Here is a 17,696-nt window from a genome sequence, read left to right as displayed (position 1 = left end):
CTCAAACAAATCAGAGATAGACCACATGATCAAAACCAGTGGAACATTAAATTGTCTTGACATGCTTCTCCTTATGGATGGCAGTCTGCAAGGTGTTGCTGGTCCAGTGGTAAATTATGTTTTTCAGAGCCAATTTTATCAGTCTGCATTTAATTGAGTGTAATTTACTCAACAAAAAAAATGCAGGCAAGGCTTGTAGGCCTCTTGTAGCAAAATTATATATACAACTATACCTAAAATCTCTAATCTTGATTAGCACCAAGGAAATCTTTTTTCATTCAAATTTATTTAATTGTCGTTTAGTTGGGTCTTTTGGTTTTGTCACTTGGTTTTTGAAAGGTGTTAAAAATACAATAAAAAGAGATCACAGACTCAGTTACTCGACCAAGATTTCAAAAACATGAACTCTGCAGATTCTACCTGACTGCATTAGGCTGTAAATAGTCATTCCTTGGCAAATTCAATCACTTTTGGATCCAATAGATTTTATTTCAGGGGTTTGGCATGGAGACGAGAGAAGTTTCTGTGGGTCATGAGCATGGGCTCCCTTTGCTACATCCTCTCCTTGGCACAGCAGTAGCTGTGCAGGGATCTGAGCTCACTCAGAAATACACAAGCGCCCCAGTTTTGATGCTGTGCCTTTAACAGAGTTTTGGAGAAGTTGCTCATTTTCCAGGTCAGGCACAGCAGACTCCAGCCAGTGGGGATCTGCTTAACACCGTCTCCTCTCAGAGAGAGAACTTCCCAAGAGCTCCATTACTGGGGCACAAATTAAGATTTCCATAAAGATTGCATGGATATCTTCACTTAAGATTTTCCCTGATTTAAGAGGATACCTTCAACAGCTGCAAACCTCTCTTCTAACACTTCTGTCCAGGGTCCCTACCAGCCTTGCAGGCCAAAATTCTTTCTCTTTTAAAATATAGCTGGTAAGTTTGGATTGAAAAGTTTTAGCTCAAGCTGAAAACAAATCACTATTCTGCAAAAGGCAAAAGAACTACAATTGAATATCCCTGTACCCTTGTGGTACATTGCCTTTTTTCATCTGCATAATAAGGAAAGTATTTTCTTTCTTTTACAAAATGCTATTTTATGGTGGATATGCAATTGCTGTACTGATCAATGTAAGTAAAACCAAATGAAATTGTTAAAAGAACATTAATAACAGAAATGGATGCCACAAAAATAAAAGTGCAAAAAAATCTCATATCTGGAAAAGCACTTTAATATCTGAGAATTGAACCAATCAATGATTTTCATCTTTTAACACAGAAAGTACTTTACACAAAAGTATGCAAAATGCTTTATAGTAAAGTGTAGCCTAGGGAAACAGCAAAAGCCTTTTAGTGAGATCTTTAATAGCAACTCATATACAGAGAAGTGAACATTACCATGCAGCAACATAAAAGAAACTGAATTCAGAAGGCATTATCAGTATAAACAGCTATATACTTTAGGGATGAATGGAACTGTCTAATTATTTTTTAAGACACATATATGACAACTGCACTGGTAACACAATTTTCAGGTTGCATTTATAATATTCTGAATTTATTGTCTCTTGTTCATTTTAAAACTGCCTGTAGCCTTGGGTTGACAAGAAGTTGTAGATGGATTACAGCCATGCAAACACTGTGTCCCTTCACTGGGAAAATGCTTGGAGTATGGGAAATTATAACTATATTTTTAATAGTTCTGATATATTTCCTGAGGCATTTGCACTGGTCACTCTATGGCAGCATTAAGGACTTCTGTCCCATCCACTGAGTCAGCTGGGCTTTTGGTCTAATCTGACATTCTTAGGTACTTTAATAGTTAAAAGCAGTCTGACACACATGAATAATTATAGGACTAATAATTTGTTTACTTGATCACAGCACCAAAAAACTGTGCAGGAAATTGTCTGGTCTGAGAACCTTTCCTTTTGGGAGCACTTTGTTTGTTATCACAGATCAATAACCAGGTCTGAACAAGCCAATAGATTGTGCTGACTAAATTCTGACTGGCCTTAACCTTGTGGTGGAGAAGGGGTTAATAGGAGTGGGTGTCTGGCATCAGGTCTGGGGGAAGGACACCTTGGCCAGAGCTGCCGAGGGTGAGTCAGTGTAACTGACAATCCCCTTAGAAGCTGACATGTCTTTTAAGAGCATGATGTGTCTTCAGCATATTAATAACCAGCCCAACACTCTGGCAATGATACTCTCATTTGAGCTGAAGACAGATGGATAAGGTGCCTTGCCAAAAAGTTTATTTGTCTTTTACAAAATTTCTTGAGACCTTTAGCAGAAATTTCTAGTCTGTGTTGGCTTCTTGTCGCAATTTATGATTTTTTAAAATCACATTTTCCTAAGAAAAAAGTAAAAAACATATTTTTCTGTCTCACATATAGACTAATTCACAGAAAAATTAAAGATCCATCACTACCTGAAGGAAATGTTTCTTTTGATTGTTGGTAAGAATAATCTTATGCCAATAATAGAATTTTTTGGTAATATTGAGATGGATAACTGTCAAAATGGTGCTTTATTTATTTCTCTGCTTTTTAATGGAATAGTATTTATTGAAATTAAAATTATTTTCAATTTAATGAAGACCTTTTTAGGCATGGTTCTCAATGTTGAAGTGTTTGTAGTTCTTTACTATTTGCACATCTTTATTTCCAAATTTGTGTTTCGTCAACTCTTTTCCAAACTCACAACTGAGGCCAGTAATGCCTACAAAAACAAACAAACAAACAAACAAACAAAACACCCTCCACTTTCTTTTTTATAGCAATAATTTCTAGTAAAAGCATACAGGCATGCAGCTCTCAAATAATAGAATGTGTCTCTTAAGGTGAAACTAACCCTGAAAAAATTAACAAGATTATTAGTCATAACTATTATAGAAAAAAAAAAAAAGAAACTAAAAACAAATTAAGCCTGAAAGAATTAAACCTCTCTGCCATTTGTGAAAATGCCCTATAGTTTTTGTATGTCGAGAATATGCATTGTTAAAGACTGCAAAGTCCCCTCCAGCATAATCATTCTCTATGTCCACTGAAGAATACTGCTTTTCCAGACAATATTAAATGTTCATTCTTTTCCAATTATTGAAGATAAATATTAGTGATAAGACTTGGACTGGCAAAAATAATTGCAATGAAAAAAAGGTGCTTGAGAGATATTTTCATATCTTCAAAGGATTCTGAAACTGATATTAATCCCATTGCCTGTGGAAGCCCATTGTCATTACTTGTACTTCTATTATCTTTGCTTTTAATTTACATCTCTAGGAAAGTGATCTTTGCTTTCTTTGGGATCATAATTATGATTAGACTTTTCCTCTTTCATGGCTAGACAATGTCCTTGCCACTTCCCTTGAATTTTTTCCAATATACAATTGTACTGTGATATCAGCAATCTTATTATTCCAGTTAGTATATTACATTATAAAGTAAATTTTGTGCAAACATTTTAGGATTCAAAAAAGCTGCTAGAGTGAAGGCTTGTCCATTCACTAAAAATAGACATGGAGATTTTTCAAAATTCTCATTCTACTCATGAATACTACAATAACTTTGAGTTAAATCCAATAGAAACACAAATATCAACCACAGCAACCATATTGCACATTTCCAGAGTGAAATTTGAGAGAGGTTTGCCATAATAATGTGAAAAAATGTCAATTTGTTCATATTCTGGAGACAGCAGTAGTGTACTGCAAAATGTCACTGGTACTTTTCTTTTGTTTAGAAAGTTCAAATGCCAGTGTCACCTAAAGAAGGATCCTTCATAAAGGTATAGATTAAATTGCTGCTCAGACTTAAAGGGAATTTGATGCAGAAATGGCCCTTTACAAGTAGGCAGAGAAAATTCCATAACCAAAAACTTTGCTTCTAATTTCATGAATCAAACTAATGTTTTGACATCCAAAACCCCCCTGATCTATTTGTATAGATGGTTCTCTTTTGGGTCCAGCCCTGACAGCAGCAACATGGAAAGAATCACCAATGCCATGTCTTGCTTTGTTTTGGAAAGCTTTTCTTCTGGAAGTCTTATTTATGGACCATGTAAATGACAGCACAAATTAGTTGAGAAAAGCTGCTTGGAGAGCTCTGCACCTTGTGCTCAGGGGAACAGATTGTGATGATTGTGAGAGTGCTACCTGCAGGAGCTCACCTGAGCCCTCAGCCCACCTCCCAGGGCTCTGCCTTCTGCGCTCGTGACCTTCAGCGCTGGGAGTGAATTTCACTGAGCCTAAGCAGAAAAGCTGTTCACTACACCACATCACACCACAGAGCTCTCACAAAGCTTCTGTTCAGCCTTAGACCCCAGAAATTGAGCTCCTTGATGTTTATACAGTTTTAAGAGGAGTCTGCAGAGAGACAGGAACAACTCTGAGGGGCTGAGAGGTGTCGGTCTCTGAGGAGACACGTGCAGGACTCTGCACTGGCATTTGCAAGGGACTCGTGGCTTCAGGCCACATATGTTGTATTTCTGTAGCTCAGTAAAAGAGGTGACAAAATCAAGTATAAACAAGGCCAGATCCTGGCTGCCAGGATGAAATGGAGACCTCCAGTCACCTGGGGATGGTAAGTTATTGGAGGATGTTGCTATGTGAAAGCTTATGGCAATACTTATGACAGAAAGGGGCACTATCCTCAGCAGGCACAGTCAAGAGGAAGTGTTGTGCAGGGACACAATGCTTGTACTCTAAAAGACAGAGGGAGAATCTTGAGCACACACTCAGGAAGTGGAAAAGCCCACTCAAAATTTGTTTTACTGTTCTGGAAGGTGAAACCTGTTTGAATTTGGGCCTTTTCACATCTGTGTGGCTTCATTATCCTGTAAGGTACCAGATCAGGAGAAATCACCAGGTTCTTGTGTATTTCCTTTATACCAAAGATAGAAGACGCTCTCAGGACTCATGTCCAGGGCCAGAAGCTTTGAATAGTGAGGAAAACATTCCCAGCTGGCAGTTAGATACTCAGCTCCTGGGATTTTAGGTCCAAACAACCGTACAGTATCTTCCAATTGCTTACAATTTACACAGCCTTGAGCGTGTTTAGATGACTTCTCCGAATTCTGTTTTTACATCTTTCTGTCCCAATGCAACGGGTGAGGCCTATGTCACTGATTTCCAGACAAGGATTGCAATGCTGAGCATGGTGCTGCCCATGTGTTTTTATGGATTATGCCTTCCTAGCCATGAAGTAACAGCACTTTCAGCCTGGCCCCTATGCTGGAGAAGACACATTCCACCCATGGACATCCTTGCCAATAATGTGCTACACCTTCAGACTCTGTGCACCTTCTGTAAAATTAAAAATGCACCTGTCTCTATGGGAAAAGACACAAGGCTGAAGGTTTTACTGTTCTCACAGAAGAAGTAAAGAGAGGGAATCTTTTCCTACACTGTCTGTAATTTTTCCTAACATGAGGAGTTGTCAATAAAAAGATAACTGCTCCTGGTCTCCAAGTCTATTAATCAATTGGATTACAGATTGAGATTGACAGATTATTTCATTAAATAGAAGCCTGATCCAGTTCCATTTAACTTCAGAGAAAACTGAATTGTAATCCCAGAAGCAACTGGGGTGCTAGATTCATCAATATGGGCATTTGCCCCTTGAGAAGTTGATGGATTCCAAATTCAGTTCACAGAGGGCTGCTTACACATCCTACTATTCTTGAGCTCTGCTAAATATGGAGAAAAAACACACCCTAGTTTTGAAAAGATTTACATATCCTCAGTAATTCCAGCCTTCTAATACATTTGCATTTTGATTTAACAGAAGTTGAATATAAATTTTATGTTTCAAAAAACAATTTCAATATCCATAAAGATTATAATATAAATCCTACTTCCTTCACTTGTCTGCTTTAAAAGTTCAATGATAACTAAGTAATTTTTTCAGAAGACTAGGATACAGTCCTTTCTTTAGGGGCCTGTGTTGGCTTCAGGTAAAATGCTTGGCAATACCTCATCATTATTTCTCACTAAATATACTTTCCATATTATTATTCCTGAACTTTATTTATATACAGACATACATATAACTCCTTTGCACTAAGGGAAGTCACACAAGCATAGCAAGGACATAAATAACATTTCTTTAATTTTATTTTCATATGATTTTTTTTTCAGATTTTGTGTAATATGTAAATAATAAAGAATAATGAAATAGTAAGTTAATAATGAAATAGTAAAGAATTCTTACAAATTCTTATAACAAACAGCTCAGTAAATATTATTATTTGTGTTTTGCATTTAAGAGGTTTGCTAGAGTGCAACTGAAAAGGCTAGTAGACTGCCATGCAACTATTGTTAGAATTTATATCACAGATATACAATTAATTCTTAAAAAGATTACTAAATATTTTCCCTCTATTATCAAGCAACTGACCAACCTTTTTTCAGGGAAGGTTCCACTTCACCTAAACCAAGAGAAAAAAACAGGTATCAGAGAAAAGATTAAAAAAACCCACAAACCAACAAAACCCAAACCAAACCAAAACAAAAACAATTCACAAAACAAAACCAAAAAACCAACACCTTTTTTCATGTTGGCTCATTTTATTTCAAAAAATATTTGTTCTTCTTTTTTGCTAAATGACAAGCATCAATTCTGAGATTTTGGATTTTTCATTAAAAATCTAAATTGCCATAGAGTTTTGGGTAGATAAATTCAAGGTGCAGTAGTAACTAAGGAAATATCCAAATCTCTATTGGTGCTTCTGAATATCGACTTGTGACTACAATTAAAAATGTACTTTATGCATGTTTCCACATTTTTAGGAAAGGCTCACTGGTTCTTTTTTAATTCCAAATAAAGTATGAATGAAATTAAGCAAGATTGTAAATCTAGCAATGGCCAAGGCAAAAAAGAATCCATTTCAGTGTAACTATGAGCACTTGTAGGACATGGAGTTTGAAGGAGTGATCCCGAATGGCTGGCCAGGGTGCAGCCTCAGCTGCACTGACTGCAGCACAGAGTGGGCAGGGTGCTTAATGCACTTAATTTTTATGATATAGTGCACTAAGATGCCTTGCTGCCTATTCACACTCCTGGCTGGTGATGAAATTCCACTTGGGTAAAACACTTCCAGAGCTAAGGTTTCCAAATCTAGTGAACATCAGATCTCGAATTTTTGTCTGTCAGGTATTTTATGACTTTTCCTACTGCCATTAACACTTAGACACTCAAGTGTTTGAAAGTTTGCACATACTTTGGGAGCTATTAAATCCTAAAAACACACACTGATCAAATTTTAGAAAGCTGTCTATTTTTCATCTTTTCTGTTTGTCAGCCTTAGGAGAGACTGGCTTTCTGCTAGTTATAAATCATATCTCAGAATAGGATGCCCAATTCACAGACTCACGTATAGCAGCCTATCTATTAGCATTCATATACAAGTTAATATAAAAAGCTCATGCACACATTTAAAAGGTAAACACTTGGTAATATCTCAGATTTCTGAACAAATGGGTAGAAGTCAGTTTCAGTACATGTCACTTTTTAATTATATTCTGGTGTAGCCAAATGGAATGTAAAATAAACTACCATGAAATGAAGATGTCACTCCTACACTTATCGCTTGTCAGAATGACCAATGTGATGTGACATGATGATCCACTACTGACTGTGAGCAGTCTCTGCTCATACTGGGGAACTCAGTTTTCTTTTTTTGTTTTGGTTTAGTTTTTGTTTTTTATTAACAGAAAGAGAGTTATTTCCAAAATCAAAATATTAGTAATTTACTTTCTTTTATCTGATTATGTCATGAAGAATGGTACCATAATAGCAAAATAATTTCTAGTAAACTGAATTATTTGCAATATGCCATCCAAAATCCCATAAGTTCAGTTGAAATGTTATATTCTTTTTTCCTTTCAATATATTGCTCCATTATCAATATGTCAGATTGAAAAAAAGTTCTAAATTTCTTGGTGTATCTTGAATATTTTCCAGGGTTCTTTAGATTCTTGCTGATTAAAAGAAAATAGTCATTTCCATTCTCCGAAGCAATATCCTGATGTGTATTTTGGTTGTGGCTTTGAAGTCCTATATAAATTAGTGTTCTTTTCTTCAAGATGTACTAATAGTAATATTTAATTCTGACAACTTTTCTGTAATAGTACATTAAACATGAGATAAAAGCTAACAAAGAGACCAATTTACTGATTAGAATAGCCAGTGGATGCTTTATTAGCAGTAATGTTCACTTTTCCCTTTTGTTTGACCTTCTTGTCTGTGATGTTAAAAGCTGAGTAAGCCGTTTTAAAGCGTGTAAAAAAGCAGTTAGAGCAGTTACAGAAGTCTTTACATTACAAATACCTTCATCACTGTCATCATCATCACTCCATACGATGTCAGACAGTAAAGAAAAAAAGCCATAAATCCAATCAGAAGACTCTTCCAGTGTCTCATGAATGATTCTCAGTGGTTCTGTGCTGAGCTTGTGAACAGATCTTCCTGAGTGCAGAGTTTAAAACAAAAGCGATTTGAAAAAAGAACCCAAACCAAACAACTCCTTCAGTAGTAAAAGTTCATCTTCATTTTATACAGGACTTATTATACTACCTCTTTCAGCAGAAACAAGGATTGTGAATGTTAATTTTTATTGTTCAAGCATTTGAGGACAGCTCTCCTTCCTGTGGAAGGCTGGTATAAACTTTATCTTATTGCACTTGTTGTTCACAGAGTGATTAAGGACCCAGTGTACAATTTGGTTTGATGTTGTATTCCAAGTTCTGGCTCTCCTTCTGGGGCTTGGCTGGGCAAAATATAAGTATGGATTTCATTCTAATATTCTCCATTTTAGATAATTGCTTCATTTCAGCCCAGTTTTTAATCTCAGATCCCCTGCCTCTTGATGCCCACCTAGGATTCAGTCCCAATTATGTTATATCTCCCCACTGAGCTCCTTCCTTCCCACAAGTCCTGGCTGAAGAAATTCAAACATACAGGATGGGAAGAAGAGAGCTGTGCATACTCAGGCCAAAATTAACCTGAGCTCAGAATAAACAGGGATGCAAATCGTGGCACAGAGACCGCTGCTTTCAAACTCATACTCCTGTGATTCTGGTTCTTCTCTCACAACTTTTCTAGAATTTCTTTCACGTACACTTGTGCACGAGTGCATACTTAACTTGTTCTGGTCTTACAGCTCCTTTAGGAAAACAATTTGGGAAACAAGAAAACTGTGCAATTTCATGTCCTTCACCTTCCTGGAACCTCTGGTGGAAGTGAGACTTCTGCTCCCCACTGCATCCACACCCAGGCAGTGCAGCCATCAGTGGCTGATACTAGTACTCCCTTAAAGGCTTTTCCAATTGGGATTTCACCAGATTTCTCCACACCTGACACACTACTTCAGAGGGATTTCCCCATCTCTGACAGAATTCTGACTATTCTGTGCAGCAATTTTCTATTGTCTTGAACTTTGTACCAAACATTGCTTAGGAAGAGGGAAAACCCTCATTCAGTCTATGTTACTGCCCACTGTACTTGAAACTGCAGACTGAGTAATTTCCTGGTCTGTGCAAAGCTTTTCCACAAATATAGACATCTGAAGGTAGACTTCAAATGTGATTTGAGCTTTTGGCCTAGTCTTGCTCCCAGGAGTTTTGATAGAGATATGTACCCTGAATTTAACATTATCAAGGTGGGAAACACACATCTCTTGTCTTTCTGTAGGTAAAGATTTTGGTAGGAAGCTGAAGACAAGTCTATTCAGAACTACTTCTGATTGCAGTGTTCTGACTCACAAGCCAAAATCAGAAGCAGTCTCACATGGACTTGCAGGCTAAAAATCATGCAAGGTGCAGGCTTAGAGGAACTTTTTCAGTGACAGCAGTAGGAAAAGTTATTTTCTTAAAGTGCTGTAACAAAACTTAGATGTAGCTTTATTTGAAATATAAATGCATCACTATTCATGTTCATTTTATTTCTAATTAATTATTCTGAAACACAAGAGACCAGGCTAACTTTCTATTGGTTTGCATCTGCTTGTTGATAATGCAGACCAAAGATTATAGTTTATATTTTGTCAATTATAGTTAATATTTTGTCAGTATTGTATTATATAGGTATGTGCTGCTGAACAATCAGACACATCAAATAAATTAAAGGTATGACATGATGCAATGACAGAGTTATAAAGAAATTAATTTAGTGCACTGTTGTGCGCACTATTTTATTCCGAAAGATTGAGTAGTAAACCAGCAAATATTTACTTTGTTTAGCATGACACTTATTTGCATTGTCTTCATGCACTGAGATACAGAAATTTAATTTTTCAAGTGATTTGCCAGAAGTTGTCTTCTCAAGCGTTAACCAGGAAAAAGAATACCTATACTTAGGTATTATATACTTTATATATATACTGTATATATTTTACTTTTAAAAAGTAAATTTATGACCTGACCCCTGATGCCATTTACACTTTAATCTAGAGGTGCTAAGGAGTCAAAGTGGACTAATAGAATGGACATGGCCAGAGGTGTCTTAGCATAATCAAGATTTTGATTCACAAGCAGGGATGGTTTAACTTTGGACAGCTGCCTTTATTTTCAGTGTGGCTATCCACTCTCCTTTTACCCACTGGTGTCTTAGGGAGGGCTCAGTTACTTTTACAGCCACAGGTTTTTACAGCTGCAAGGACTACAGCTATAAACTAAACAAGAATTGGTATCAATTTATTTTAATTAACTGGTCTATCAACTAGCAGCTCAAAAACTGCTTCTGCTTCACAGGTAGCAGAGCTGTCCCCCCTGGGCAGGCAAGGGAAATGCTCAGAGAAGTGCAAGATCAAGAGCAGAGGAAATTATTCCAACCACCCCAAGGCAAGCCATCTTTGCTGATGAATCAGTCTTCAACATCATATCCTGGTCTTTAATTCATAACATCTTCATACCACACTATGAAAAGGGATTAGAAATTATAAGTGTCTAGAGGCAAAATTGTGTGTCCAGTCATGCCTGTGCTAACAGGTCCAAGTTGCAAATCCTGTTTTACATAGAAAGTTTTGAAAAATCAGTTTTTAGCTATGTAGAGGACATTTTATTGGTATTTGCAAAATGAAATTTTGTATTAAACAGATACTGTGAGCTCATTTATGGTCTGATGCAAGTGGCGTGAACCTGGAAAATAATGTCTTTGTGCACTGATCTTCTGTTTAAATTGTATTTCCAACATTTTTAAGAGTAGTGCTAATAATAATGATGTGTTCTAGAATTCTTAAGAACACCACACCAAGTAATGCTGAAGTGAAAATTAAGACTGATTAAATCCATGCTTTTAGTTCTCCCAGCAATTTTGACAATACCAGGTGCTAAAGGTCCCTAGTAGAATGAAATGCAAAGGAAATTAAACAATTCTGGTGTTAACAAGTACAGAGAAAGATTCAATTTACCTCACACGCATGCAAAGAAAGACAATAATTTCCAGAAGATTTGCATACTCTTACTTCAAGAGTGAAGCTGAAAGAATGCAGATTTTCATAACAAAGTTTGAGCTTCATATTTTTAAATTTAGAGATGTCCAGCAATTGAAAACTTGATGAGATTTTTTGCAATCATATTGTAGTCAACACATTTGACTGGATTAGCAGCCTTCCATCCAAATTCTCATTTCTTAGGAGACTAATTATTTTAAAAGTAACTCACAATATATTTATTTTTCTAACATATAATGTGTAATATAGAATTTGTAATAATCTATAGCTATAGCTAATACTATTTTAGATTAATATAATTGATTTAAACTGTAATTGAAACATCATATATCACATAAAATCCATTGCTCTGAAAGTAGAGGGGGCAGGATTTTGCATTTAAATTGTAAAGAGGTTATTTCTCAGAATATTTATCAGATAGATATAGACTTGTGAAGTTTAAACTTTTGTTTAACTTTTAAATAGAGATTGAACCAACTTTTAAGTCTTAGATAAAATAGTAAACAATTCATAAATGCCTGCAGAAGGAGGGGAAAGGAAGTAAATGGTTACTGAGGAGGTAAAGCTCAGAAAAATACAATTAATATTGAAGAATTTAGTTGACACTACATAATTACTTTTAATCACAGTTTAAGTTCGGATTATCCTATTTAGTGAAATATACCTGAAAGGATACTTAATCCCTGGTGTTCCTAAACTCCCTCAAAAGCCAGTGCAGAAAGACATATTGCGACATTCAGAAGGCAAGTGTCTCTCTTTCCTCTGAAATCTGTCTTAGGGTTACATGAATCAGTTTCCAAACATACCCACTCCTTTCCATTGACTAGAAAGGAAGCCTGAAAAATTAGGATGGATGTGTCACCTTATTTTCCTATTACTGAGATATGTGACATGGATCCTGCTAGTGATGTTGTTTCATATTTAAATCCTTCTTGTTATGGCACACTTTGGCTAAGCACTTAGATTTGTAACTTTACATTCATAATTAATGCCAGGACTATACAACTTTTCCCCTTGATAAATTACTTACATTCCAGAACAGCACTGATTGAAAAAAAATGCATTGCTAGAATGTTTTGTTTGTCAAAGTATTTTATTACTTGCTGCAGTATAAGAGATGTTTTTCAGATCAATAAAAATTCCTCTTTCTTGTGCTGACATGTTCACTGCTGTGAGCATAGTAACAGTTCTGGTGTTTTGTTTTCAGAGGAAACATCAGAATTCCAGAACCTTTCTGGAAAATGATGAAATTTGAAAGAGTGAAAGCTGACAGAGGAAGAATTCTGATCAAATAGAAGGAATTTGTGTACTACCTTTCAAAGAAATCTTATCCTAGGACAACCCAATTGAATTTGATTGGAGAATGTTTGTTAGCTATTGGAGATACCTGGAAGATTATTTGGATCTTCCATGCTAAACATATGCAAATATATTTAAACTAAATATCTAAGAAATTGTTTCAAATGTGTTGCAGGTACTTCTAAAAAATTCCTATGTAATTTGAAGCAGCACATCAAGTGCCACAGTTCTTTGTAGCTCTCTAACATTAGTGGTACAGAAACAGTGACTTGATTAAAAATGTGAGAACAACAGTCCTGATCAATTAATTAGTTCATTTCTGAAGTGTCTCTGGCTCAAAATCTTAATTCCAAATTATTTTAAAATCAAATTTTTAACCTTAATGGTAATTAATAACCCACACTTAACACAGCTCCTTGAAACCAGGTGCTGGCAAAGTTCTCAAGTCCTACAATTGGCATTAACAAGAAGATAGAAGGAAATTTTCATAAAGCAACAAAGTCTTTTTGAACAGAAAACCCCTTTTTTTAAAATCAGGGCGGATAATGAGTACTTTAAAAGTGATGTTTGGATAGAGAATTGAGTAATCACATGGTATGATTTACTGTAGCCTCTCAAGCAAATTTGGTTATGTTTAATAGTCTGTGACTTTTATTCCCGTGAAGTGCACAACAAAAAATGACTAATTGATTATCTGTGCAAATCACTTCAGTCATTAGCTGAGTCTTAGTAACTGCCAGAAATGTAGTTTCCTATCAATCTTTTTTGCCTGTCAAATGGTTAAATGTATACTCAGAGTTCAACATGTGCTAAGGTGGCCTTTTTTATTTTAAATGAGTCACAGCAAATAAGTTAATAATTGCTGGATTTTCATCAATTACATATTTTGACTCCGGTGAATTGAATGCAATTAAGTTACAAATGATGGCAATTATCTGGTGCAAAGATTGATCTATGAGATATAAAGTGCTTCATTGACACTGACAAGGTACAGCTGATGAAGACAGAGAATTTCTGTTGTATTTGATGAAATACAGAAGCCTAACACTAGCTTTTGGTAATAAAACATATTCTATTCTTAGTAAAATATTCTATTATATATAGAGACCTATATTTTAATTTCAAAGTTTATATATTTTTAACTTTCTTTCTTTCTATTCTGTGATCTTTTGAAAAGTAGCATCTAAGATACTGAAGTCAATATACACATAGTCTCCTATTAGTAATGTCCCAGTTTATCAGCATAACTGTCCTTAGGTCTTACGTTTCTCTTTCATGGACTAACAGTTTTGTCAAGCTTATAGCTCTAAGCCATATACAGGTAAAACTCTGGTTAGTAATACTGAATTATTAGTGTAAAAACACTAACTGAATTTTTAATTATATTAGATATAAAAACTGTCCAAAAGTGCAGAGCCAGCTTTCTCAGTAATTTCCATGTAATAAGTACATATATTGTAAATATTAAGACTACAGCCTGTAGGTGTCTCTTTCTAATATCAACCTTAGATAATAATATTGAGGTCAAGTTCATAGAGGAAACCTCACTTGAAAGTGAACAAAAAAGCAGTTATAACTAGAATTTACTTGCCAAAATTTAGAAAGAAATCCACAAACTCCCACAAAGTAATTGAGTAATTTCAGGTCCATTTGATATAGCCCTACATGTGGATAGGAGTGCATGTTTGGGATGGGCTTTAAGTGTAGCTTATGTTACATAATTTGATATCAGCTGGAACGTTTTGATTTGATAGTTCAGATCTTCGTTAGGTGGTGTTTTCTGAAACACATCTAAAATAATTTGAAGCTTTATTTTTTCTCATTCTGTGGGTTCTGTCCTCTGACTAAGAACACAGATCTTCAGATCTGTCAGGGCATCTGTAATGCCCTTTAAAGGGCATTAAAAGTGTAAAATTAGTACCTCAGTTTGACACCATTTCCTGCGACTCTCCTGGCTGGGGGCATCCCTTAGCTGTCAGATCTACTTCAAGCATGACGAGAAAATGAGGAACAGGCTGCTGCAAGCCCCAGCCCGGCAGAGTTGGGGTTAGCTGAGAAGCAGTGCTGCCCTGTGCTGCCCTGTGCGGGCCTCTGCTCGTGCCCATGCTTTGTTATCAGCCACACACATCTTCAGAACACTGCAGGCAGAAGGTCTTTACCAGGTGGGAAACAGGGATCATCGCAATGTTGTGCTATACCTGGTGGCAACAGCATGAACCCCAGAAAGGTCAGCAAAAAAAAATGAAGAAACACCATTAGCAATAACAAATGTTCTCAGCTGTCTCTAGTTAAAGGAAGCACTTAAGGAGTGAAGCTTAATCTCTGTGGGGCTGCTGTCATGCGGCAGAAATTTGAGTTCATTAAATGGAGAAACAATATGCTGTAGGTGTGAGATAATACAGTGTGAATCATAGCAAGGTAAAAACATGGTCAAACAAAGCACAGTATTTTCACAAATCACAAAAAAACTCTATTGCTGAAAATAATATATTACATATAGGTGATTCTAGTTGAGTTACTTCAATTTCTTCAACAGCAAATAACCAAAGAATTGCATCACTGCAATTGTTACCGGAATGAATTACTCGTTTGATTTGTTTGTTTAAAGTTAGAAATTTCACAGATACCATTATGCACTGGAAATTCGCTTTTTTTTTTGTGTCCCATGAAGCATATTTAACCATGAATTCTCCTCTTCCCTATACAATGAGACAGTCTCTGGAATTTCATATTTTCAACTGCATAATGTCACAAAGTTTAATCTATCAAAATTTATCATCTTTTATACACTGGACCTTTTGGGATGAAAGCAGCACTTGCAATACTGCAATAGTTCATAGATTGTCACTCTTTTCTGTATAAACTCATTTTCTAGGGGTTTATAACTCAACTATGAAATCTGCTGCAGACTGAAACATGAGAAACCAGATGTCATCTGAGCAGCCCTTCTATAAACTGGAATTGGGCTTAAATCCCTTGAAAGGATTTTTTCATGGAAGAGAGAAAAAATGTTTTGTAGGTTTTAGGTACATTATTTGAAGTCCTATATAATTCAATTAAGAACTTCATTAAGAACTTTGAAACAGATAAGCTGTTCAATCATCCTTTGAATTTACATTTATAAATACGGTAAAAAATATATTTCAGAAGACTATAGCACTGTTTTGATACATTTCAGAGTAGCAGGTTTGTCTAAGGCTTTGAATGTTTGAAAAAGAGAAAAAATTATATGTTCCATTAAGTATGCTGGTGTTTTAAACTAATCCAGAAGTTAATTCTTTTTCCTGACTAACTGCAAATATATTTTCAGTTTAAAAACTGGTGTATATAAAGTCATAAAACACAGGAGCAAAAATAGCCACACTCTTCTTTTTGCAGTTCTTAAAAATTTCAAGTAAACATTAGCCCAACATTAGGGTGACTAAAGTGAGATGATATTGCAGAGAAAAATGTATGTGTATATTCCTTATAATGATTATATACTCCCCAAGGCCAGACAAAATCCATCTGTGATTGCAAGGCAGTAATAAAAATGACCACAGGTTCAGGCAAGGAAACGGTGACTTCAGACTTTGTTATTCAGAAGCTACTATAGGAAGCCTCAAAACATTTGGCCAGATGTTTTGCATTAACTTAAAAAGATTAGAGATATATAATGAAAGAAATCATCTGCCTGGATGGGAGCTCCATGCACTGCTAACTCCTCATTGCCAGAGGAATTACCTCCACAAAGGTCTGCCTTTGCTACAGGTCTCTAAAAAGCCTCTTTATTTGAGCAAAACAAATTAGCCCCAACAAAGAGTGTACTTATGTTTTGGGTTTTTTTACTTATCAAAACAACTTAGTGAGCTCATTCTGCCAAGTGTGTCTGTGTGTGTTTTCTATGTTTTCACCCATATTATTCTGTAGGTAATTTTGGGTTTCATAGATTTGGTGAGGCTTCATTAGGTTTGATTTAATCTGGCCTTTAGGTGACTGGCTAAATCACTGTCAATTTACTCCTAATATTGAACACTCTGGATCTGAAATTAGGGGGATGTTAATTAGCTGTAATTGGTCACAGAGATGGCAGGGAATTTTAAATGCTCTATTAGCCCATTAGCAAATATAGATTCCTGGGCAATCAGTCTTAAGGACTAAAATAATCTTAAATTATTGAGTTGCATTTACCAATTAAAATGTATAATCCAGTTATGTGTACAAGAAATGCATGAAATACAGTCATGAATTATGAAGCCTGTTAAAAAGGTGTGTTTTCTAACAAAAAGGATGGAAGTAATGAACTGTTGCAAAGCATACATAAAGCCAGAATTAATTTTTTTCTTCATTTCTGAAAATATTGAAAATAAATGAGGTTCTTCAATGTGGTATACTACTTATTCCATATTTGTATATACTGTGTACTGCATGAGATTTGTAGTTTCTTCTCTCAAGCTTTTGTAATGCATGTCACCTTCATACCACCTTTGAAATATTTCAGTCATGTTCACAGTTGTACAATACAGCATGATAGGAATGCAAGCTTTCATTTGATTCCTCAAAGGAATGAGCATAATGCACTAAAGCACAACACTGCAAAATTTAATTTCCTTCTTCTGGGTAGATAGAACAGGGGTGAAACTTTCAGTACAGATCTAATTCTTGTCTCATACCTTCCTTGAAATCCACTGCTAAAGCTAAATCTGATTTGTAGATTCTATCCCTGTCCTAACTTCTGAACAAACTGACACATAACCACTCAGGAAGCAAAGCTTTACACATGCAAACTGTGACACAGGACCACCCTGCCATAATTTATGTCACAACCAGCACCTCCTCTATAATACAGAGTGCTATAGAATTTACAGCCATCATGTACTGGATGTGGGATGTGTAAAATTACACCAAACTGTATATTAAATCTTGCTGTGAGCAGATCTTGAATTCATGTAATCTAACATCACTTATAGAAACACT

General features: G+C 35.7%; 1 protein-coding gene across 1 annotated transcript in view; it reads right to left on the bottom strand.

Annotated features, from left to right (window-relative positions):
- Window positions 1–17,696, bottom strand: part of TRDN (triadin) — a 272,472-nt gene that overhangs the window by 164,586 nt on the left and 90,190 nt on the right. The window contains 3 exon segments of the mRNA XM_058019925.1: window positions 6,393–6,419; window positions 8,321–8,458; window positions 14,900–14,938. Of these exon segments, the coding sequence (XP_057875908.1) occupies window positions 6,393–6,419; window positions 8,321–8,458; window positions 14,900–14,938 (204 nt within the window).

The sequence above is a fragment of the Melospiza georgiana genome, chromosome 3 (genome assembly GCF_028018845.1).
Source record: "Melospiza georgiana isolate bMelGeo1 chromosome 3, bMelGeo1.pri, whole genome shotgun sequence".
NCBI lineage: Eukaryota > Metazoa > Chordata > Aves > Passeriformes > Passerellidae > Melospiza > Melospiza georgiana.
Note: the sequence above shows the minus strand (reverse complement) of the source record. Positions and strands in the feature narration are given on the sequence as shown.